Genomic DNA, 9,259 nt, shown 5'->3' on the forward strand with positions numbered 1-9,259 from the left:
TGTCTCAGCCTCCCAAGTCCTGGGATTGCAGGAGTGTACCACCAAACCTTGCTTATTATCAATTATAATGTGATTACAATGGCCAGGAAAGGGGGGAAACAATTAGGAGACTTGAGGTTCTCAAAGTGAAGGAAGATGAAGGCCAGAATTAGGGTAGTAGCAGAAAAAAATAGTTTGAAAATATAGAGGAAAGGTTAAAAAGTAGGAATGGAGCTGGATGTGGTAGCGCATACCTATAATCCCAGGACTTGGGAGAGAGACAGGAAGATGGCAGGTTCAAGGCCAGCCTCAGCAACTTAGCGAGCCTGTAGTAACTAAGAGAGACCCTGTTTTAAAATTTACCAAAACTATAAACTATATACTTTATATAAAAATTTTTATTAAAATATATATATATAGGCTGGAGATAGAATGAATGCCCTGGGTTCAATCCCCAGCACCCCCCCCCCACTAACACACACACACACACACACACACACACACACACACACACACACAGAGGAATTGTAGGAATTTTTTAACTAATGAGGAATATGGAGAGAGGAGGGAGTCTAGTATTTTCAGCTCAGGTGTCAGACCATCAAGCAATGCCACTGAGCCAAACAGGAACAGGCCAGGTGTCGCTTTCTTAGTGGTTTATTAATATTGCTGCTTCATACCAACTTAGAAAAATGAAAATTCCATCTGTCTGACCCTGGACTTATCTTTCACTCTAAGAAAGATGTTTTTCAAGTTTAATTCCACAGGTTTCTTAAAGACCACCTCCCCTCAACCTCCTCAATCATATACCTCCTCTACCCCTAGAAATTTCTACTTTACTACATATTTAAATTATCTTACAATTTTTTGTTTTTGGTGGTACTGGGGTTCTTGGAGGCCCTTCTACCTCCGGACTACACTCCCAGACCTATTTTTTATATTTTTATTTGGAAACAGGGTCTCTTAAGCCAGCTGCAGCTGGCTTCGAACCTGCGCGATCCTCCAGTCTCTGCCTCCCAAGCGCGGGGGATTACAAGCGTGCGCCACCACGCCCAGCATAATCTTTTTTTTTTTTTTTTTTTTTTTGTGGTACTGGGAATGAAACCCAGGGGCATTCTACCCCCGAGATTCATCCCAGCTCTATTTTTTATTCTTTATTTTTTTGAAACAGGGTCTCACTAAATTACAAAGGGCCTCACTAAGTAACTGAGGCTGGCTGCAAATCTGGATCCTCCTGTCTCAGCCTTCCAAGAACTGGGATTACAAGCATTCACTACCACGCCTGGCTAAATTATTTCATAATCTTAAACAATAAAACTATTCACACAGTGGAAAAAGAGCAGGAACCCTGGAGAGGCGCTCACTGGCCTCCGTCCTCTCAGGAGGCTGCCTGTATTTCTGCCTTCTGCTTGATGGAGGCTCCAATTAGACTAAATCTGGTGATCGAGCTGTTCTGGGTTTGATTGATGCTGCAGAAGCTTCATTAAGGCTGGCCATTGCCCCTTTCTTTATCCCTTCCTTGGAGCGAAGGAATATAATTGTGTTTAAAAGTTTTCATTGAAATATTGGTCTTGAAAATATGTTGCCACATTGTCAATTAAAAAAAAAAAAACAGCTGGGCGTGGTGATGCACGCTTGTAATCCCAGTATTTGGGAGTATGAGACAAGAGGATTGCAGGTTCACGGCCAGCCTCAACTACTTAGTGAAGCCCTGTTTAAAAATAAAAAATAAAAAATAGGGCTGAGGGTGTAGCTCAGAGGTAGAATTCCCCGGGTTCAACCTCCAGTTCCAAAAATAATAATAATAAAAACAAGGGGAAAAAAACAGCACAAAAGTCTGGGTGTGACAGAGTTCATGCCTAGTATGCATGAGGCCCTGGGTTCCAAACCTAGCCCTGTAAAACAAAACAAATAAAAAACCCTGGAGATGAGAATAGGACTTTGCACTCTTGTAGGACCTGTCTAGCTCTATCCCCAGCCTGGGGCCCCTTCAGGGAGTCTTTCATGACCTCCCCAGGCACATAACCTTGGCCTTTCTCCTGATGTTGCTCCAACAGCTGTGGGCAGGGACAGATAGTAAAGAAAGTTCATGATGGTATACCCCAACCTTGCATATATACTCCAACCTCCAACAGGAGGATCCAGGTTCATTGCCAGGCTCAGCTACGTAGTGAAGCTTTCTGCAACTTAGTGAGACCCTGTTTCAAAATAAAGAATAAAGCCGGGCGTGGTGGTGCACGCTTGTAATCCCTGCGCTTGGGAGGCTGAGACAGGAGGATCACACAGGTTCGAAGCCAGCCTCAGCTACTTAGTGAGGCTCTCAGCAACTTAGTGAGACCCTGTTTCCAAATAAAGTATAAAAATAGGTCAGGGAGTATAGCTCGGAGGTAGAAAGCCTCTGGGTTCCACCCCCAGTACCACAAAAAAAAAAAAAAAAAGAATAAAAAGTAGGGATGGGTCTTTAGCTTAGAGGTACAATGCCCCTGGGTTCAATCCCCAGTACTGAAAAAAAATCTAAAACTGTTTTCATTGTTCACAAATTAGTTTTCAACTTCTCCAGCTTAAGTAAAAACTATCTTAAAGAACCTTCTGGTTTAAAATACTTCATAGATTATTCAGTAAATAAAATCTCTTTTGCCAAATGTTTGATCAACATCCTCTCTGTCTACTTCCAAAAATGGGGGTTCACATCTTAGGATGAGATTTTCTATAAGTAGATAGCTCTAGTACCTAAAAGGGAATTGCAGCATGCTGGTCCTACTTCATCTTTATTTGAAGAACTCTGGATTGTCATGGCATCAGTCTTTCAGTATTATAGACCAGCCACTCATTTCAAGTGAGTCTTTTTATCTCCAGGCTAAACACTAATTCTATAATAGACTATCTTTTTAAAAATCTTCTTTATATACTCTGGTTTAAGATGTGGTACGTAGAACTTAAAACAGTATTTTAGATTTTTTTTTGATGAGTTCTGAGTTAGAAGTAGGCACAGATTAATCTGTTGATAATGCAATTTTTTTTTTTTTTTTTTGGTGGTACTGGATGGAACCCAGGGGCCCTCTACCTCTGGGCTACACTCCCAGACCTATTTTATATTTTATTTGGAGACAGGGTCTCTTAAGCCAGCTGAGGCTGGCTTTGAACCTGCGCGATCCTCCTGTCTCAGCCTCCCAAGCGCAGGGATTACAAGCATGTGCCACCACGCCTGGCTGATAATGTAATTTTAGCCCTGGTAGCACCCTTTTAAGATCCAACATACTTATATTAAGCTAGTAATTAACTAAAACCATCATAGTCTCCCACATCAATTAGTGATCATCCTAATCTCATGTAACTGTTTTTCGATCTAAACGTAAGCTATTTGTTACTGCTAAGCTTTAGATTATTGGTTTTAATCCAGTGTTCTAACAAATTGAGGGGTTTTAATTTGTTTTTTGTTATTGTGTTTTGTGATTATTTGCTATTCTTCCCAATTTGTTTCCTTTCCTTGAAGAATTATGAACATTCAAAGAAGGTACCTAAAAAGATAGGATGAGACTTTGGAAAGGCAGGTGGGCAGCTCTGATAAATCTTGTGAACTTACCACAGCCCATGATCCGGCCCTCCCTAGAGTGTTAGAAATGTGATCTAAAGAATGCTGGCACTAACCCAGGCTATATAAACTCAAATATTAATCTACTAAGAATTATGGCTTCCAATTGGACTAGACCTTTCTGTTTGAAGATGTAGTTTTTGAGCTCAGCATAGTGGTGCATACCTATAGCCCCAGTTAGTCAGGAGCCTGACACAGAAGGATCGCTTGAGCCCAGGAGTTGGGGGCCAGCCTGGGCATAACATAAGGAGACATCCATCTCAAAAAAAAAAAAAAAATTTTGTTGTTTTATTGTAATTTAGGTATGGTGAGTCTGCTAGATCAAGAGATAATTGATTTTGAAGACTTCCTAATTTCTACAGGGAGGAGGCATACATACCACACCACAGTAGTTGGGAGGCAGAGGGAGCTAGGGGATAACGTGGGCAGGATCCTTCACTGAGGGTTCTGTGGGAAGAAAGACCATGTAAGACAGAGAACGCAGATTTAGGATGGGTTGGTCTGAATAGTTTCAGTGGCTCTGGGGTGTGGTGTGGAAGCAGGGGCTAGTGGGGCTGTCCTCCAAGATTCTATAAAGGAGGCAGTTTGCAAGTGGGCTCTAGTTTGGTTGGTTTGCGTATGAATGGTGTGTTTGCTAGGCAAGTGGTTTGCTATCTCTAGGAGCTTGCTACCCCTAAAAGAGGCTGCCCCTCCACACTTAGCAAGGTCCCAGATGTCAAAGGAAATACAAAAATTAAAAATCATGATGATCTGAGTGTGGTGGCCCACGCCTGTAATCCCAGTACTTGGGAGGCTGTGACAGGAGGATCACAGGTTCGAAGACAGCCTCAGCAATTTAGTGAGTCTGTCAGCAACCTACAGAGATCGTGTTTCAAAATAAAAATTAGAAGGGCTAGGGTGCTGTTCTAAGGCAGAATGCCTTTGTGTCATTCCCTATTATAAAAAAGAAAAGTTAAATTATACTCTACATGAAGTTAAAATATAAACTAAAACGCATTACACACACACATATACACACTGCAAATTCTGTGACTCACCATTGATATTTCAATAATAGATTAATATTTTCCACTTAATGGAGTCCCATGGGATGGCTTCATAATCAAATTCTAACACTCTCGGCACCTAAAATGGTTTTAGAATTGTCCGCAGGTTGAAAATTTTTCTAAATATGGCCAAAAAATTTATTCCTATTAATTTTTCATGTTGGAATGAGAATAGCAACAAATTATTTAGTTTTCTATTTCTTCAAAGTAACATGTGTGGCACAGTTTATCTTGAAATTATGTAGAAATGTTTAATAATATTTGAGAAATAAATACAAATCAACAGTAATCAAAATGATATTTTAAATCTTTATTGATACATTTTATTTATGATCTAATCTATTTAATACTCTTTCAACCTGCATCTTTACAACTTGAAGTCAAGTCCTTTTATTCATATTAAAACTTGCGAAAAACATATGCCTACTTATAAAAATCAGATGCTATTGTAATTTCTGAATTAAAAAATCTAATATGATTAATATTTTTTCAAAACATGAAATGGAAAAGCCTCCAATTGCTTTTTAAAATAAAAGCCACAAGTACTTAAATAATTTCTATGTACATTACAACTTGCTTATGTCAAATTGCCAAGAAAAGTATCATGCCAATTGTTAAGATCTCCTCTATTATGCAAAGAAATAAAGTCATATATGGCAATAATTAGGTTAATGCACTCAGATCGTGTATGGTTTGATTTATTCTTTTTTTTAGAACTGCTAGACTAGAATAAGGATCGCTGTATAAACACCATACTTTGAAGTCATAGATAATATAGTCATTTTAAATGTTTCATAATAGTAACATTTATTTTGCTAGAAGTTATCACAGGTCTTATAATACCAGATGAATGGAATGTCCCATGAAGGAAATTATTCTTATATATCATTATCATATGTATATTAATAACTACATATCAGAAATATATTGTTTAATATTGACCAGATATTTAACACATTTTGTGATTAAGTTTCTACTGGATTTTATAATTTTAGCTAACCTAAGCTAATCTAGTAATAATTTTTTCTTTTTTAAAAGGAAGCAAGCATTTAATTTCAATTTTTGATAAATACCAATCTTTTTCATTGCCTTCTTGGTTCTTTTTGGAAGACAATAATGATTTGATATAACTGAGGAGGTATGCTTTTTAACTTCTTTATTATCTTCTTATCAGAAACATGTGCATAAGCTTCCAAAAATAATAACAGAAACCAAAAGATGTGTAGGAAGAATAACTCCATAAGATGGCATTATAGGTAAGTTTGTCTAAAAAAATTAAAGTAAAAAAACAGCACACAAACTGCAGAAGTCAGCTGATTATACTGAGTTTAATTATACTCAATAGTAATTTATTAGTTGCTTGCAAAACTCTAACCTGCCAGTTTGATGATGGTTGCCCATTCTAACTATAATGTTTGACCTTTTTAATTTTTAATACATTTTTACCAACTTGCAGTCAATTTTTTTGTTGCTTTTTTTTTGTATTGGGAATTTAAACCAGGGGCATTTTATCTCTGAGCTACACCACCAGCCCTATTTTTAATTTTTTTATTTTGAAACAGGATCTCAGTAAGTTGTGGAGAACCTCACTAAGTAGCTGAGGCTGTCCTTGAACCTGCGATCCTCCTGTCTCAGCCTCCCAAGTACTGGGATTGTAAACATGCGCCACCATGCCCGGCTGCAGTCAATATTTTTTGAGAATTTGTTCATTCTTTCTTTGTAGCTCCAGTTTATTGATGTTAGAACATTCTACAGCTGTCAGTGTTTTCCTTCATGTTTTTGGCATTATGGAAAATTATCTTATTTGGTGACATGAAATGTTAAGAAATTAATGCCTTGAAAACATTATTTTCTAATAAAATATTAAGCCAATCTGAAATTTTAAAAAAGTTATCTCCAACATATGGTGACCTATGTTTCCTAAATTTTGTTTAGGAAATTTTGTTTGTTAAATGGAAAAACTTGGACCACATAAAAGCAGATAAATATTGGAAGTTACAAGCAAAACAGCTTTCATTTTGCTTGAGAAAATTCCATTAGAAGAAACTATATATTATTCATATTTTCACAGTGCCTAATACAAAACACATTATATTCTGGTTCATCTAACCATGATGGACTAGCCAGTTACAAGACTTAAAAGGATTGACATTTAAGATTTCTTCTCTAGGTGAAGAAAAGGTGTCTGATATAGACACCTGAAGTTAATATGTTTTCCAGCCCTCTTTTAAAAATTTACTAATTGCTTAATTTGTTCTGTCTGTAATGACTGTCTCCTTAACAACATTTTTTTACTTTTGAATTCTTTGGGGAAAATAGGAACTGTTGGCATTAGCACTTTTTGACCACATGAAAGAAGACTGCAAATTTTGTTGCTGACATTGATGTCTGAGATGGGAGGGTGAGGATTTACATTTAAGGGTGGTAGAAACCCGGGCCTCGTCTGCATTACAGTGTGGTCTAGAGGGAAAGCTCCAGACCCACGCCTTTCTAAAACTGCATGATTTCTCCTGCTCAGGGGACCTGGAGGGATATTCTCCAACAACTCTTTGGACCCTGGTAACAGGGAAGGAGATGGTGAGAAGACCTTTTTCTTTCCGGTAAGTGCTTTGCAATCTTCTGAATTTGGAGGGGTAAGCCCAGCCGAGAGCTGGGAATCAGAGCTGTAGTGATTTGCCCCTGAATTTCTTTTTTGAACTATACTTCTCAAAGTGGAAGCAAATATTGTCTGGTTGGATTCTGGGTCCTGGTCAGCAGGGATTTCAATGCATGGCTGATTTCCTTCTGGAAACAAAGGTTGGAAATTTATTTCATCAGAAGACATCTTCCTTGAGCTGACCTGATCAAAGGCTCTGAGCAAATGTGCGGTGTCCTTTACATCAATGCTTTGGTGCCTAGTGATGAATCGCTTGGAAAGCGCCAGCCCGTTGGTTTTGTAGGATAATTCTTCCTCTGGAGTAATGTCCTGGAGCTCCTCTTGCAGGGAGGCCACTCTGTTCTGGTGCTTCAGTGACGGGGGACTCTTGATCCAGCCTGGAGCCTGGGAGAGCTTGGGCCCATTAGGGGCCAGCGCAGGCTTCCTCACCGGGGAGCCTGGGTCCCAGGTCTCATCACTGCTTCCGGAGGGCTCCCGATCTTTAAAGCCAAAAAGTGTCAGTTCCGTTTCAGAAGACTGTGACAGTGGCGATGAGGCTGTCTTGATGTCTATCTCAGAAGGAGTGGTGCAGGTGGCGGGGTACTGACCCCCGTCGATATCCGCAGGCGGCATGTTCAGGTACTGTTTGGTGGTGTGCCTCCCTGAGGGCGATTTCGCGGTCGTTATAATGATGACCTCTTTCCCTTTTGCCTTGCAAGCACTAAGGAGAACTTTCAGGGCCTCTCTGTCTTCTGCATTGATAGCATGAACAAGAGCCGAGTAGCCAGAATGGTCTTGCAAGCTGAGGTCGGCCCCGCTCTCGAGGAGCAAAGAAATGACTTCCGGACCAGCTTTTTCTGAGCAAGCATGCATCAGCGCTGTCTTCCCGGATTTGTCCTGGATGTTGGGATCAGCACTATTCTCTAACAGGTATTTAACCATTTTGGCTTTGCTGACACTCTGGTGATCCACGTGTTTGGTCTTACAGGCAATCATTAAAGGGGTTTCTCCACGATCATTGCTCTCATTGATGTAGGCACCACCTTCCAGCAAGAGCCTTGTGAGGCGGAGCCGGCTCTGATGGACAGCTTTGATCAAGGAATTTCCATCACTTGAAATTTCTGTACCTTCATCCATCTTCAAAAGTCAGAGATCAATAGCTGGTTATCAAAGAAGATGCAGACCAAAAGATTAATTAGCTAGGATCAACGTCCCAATTTATATTCATTTTGTCACAATTTCTGAAGTATGTGTAAAAGGGACACAAGTGGAATTATGCTATTAACAAATGCAAAGTCATGAATTGCAAAATAAAAGAAACTTTAGGATAGTAACGACCTTTATGAAATTACAAACTAAAATGTATTTTGAAATCATCCTTGAATATTTATGATAGAACACAACATATTATTTTCCTGGATCTCACATTAAACAATAATCCACTCATTTTTCTACCTGTGAAAAATATTTTTAAATTAGTAATATAAAAAATAAATTTAGCTGGGTGGGATGGTGTACACTTGTAATCCCAGTACTTGGGAGGCTGAGACAGGAGGATCCCTGAGGGGTAGTCTCACTACTTACTGAGGCTGTCCTCAAACCTGCGATCCTCCTGTCTCAGTCTCTTAAGTACCAGAATTACAGGCGTGTGCCACCACGCCCAGCTCTATTTTCTCATATCTGTGTGCCACTGTGCCCAGCTTAGTTTCCTTTTTATAATTTTTGGTGCATTGTAATTATACAACATCGTGAGATTCAAAGTGATACATTCACATTGCACACTTGTGCTGCCTTCTAGATCCCACCCTCAGGGAGACAGGCAAAGATACTTCATATACGAACATAACATTACTTGATCTGTTTCCTTCCTCAAATCTCCTTTTTCCCCTCCCTTTCTTCTTCTCCCCTAACTCTTCCCCTGTTCTACTGGGTTCTCTCTCTATTTGACAGAAGTTCATGCCTTCTCATTGAGATAAGGGAAATTATTTTTTAGCAAGTCCTTAGACA

General features: G+C 39.3%; 1 protein-coding gene across 1 annotated transcript; it reads right to left on the reverse strand.

The window, feature by feature from the left end:
• Positions 1-6,844: 6,844 nt before the first annotated feature.
• ANKRD34B (ankyrin repeat domain 34B) lies at positions 6,845-8,389 on the reverse strand (the record flags this gene model as incomplete). Its single annotated transcript, XM_080710645.1, has 1 exon — positions 6,845-8,389. The coding sequence occupies one exon, from the start codon at positions 8,387-8,389 to the stop codon at positions 6,845-6,847; it is 1,545 nt and encodes a 514-aa protein (XP_080566771.1).
• Between the last annotated feature and the right edge of the window lie 870 nt (positions 8,390-9,259).

This window comes from Muscardinus avellanarius (assembly GCF_963383645.1).
Source record: "Muscardinus avellanarius genome assembly, chromosome: 1".
NCBI lineage: Eukaryota > Metazoa > Chordata > Mammalia > Rodentia > Gliridae > Muscardinus > Muscardinus avellanarius.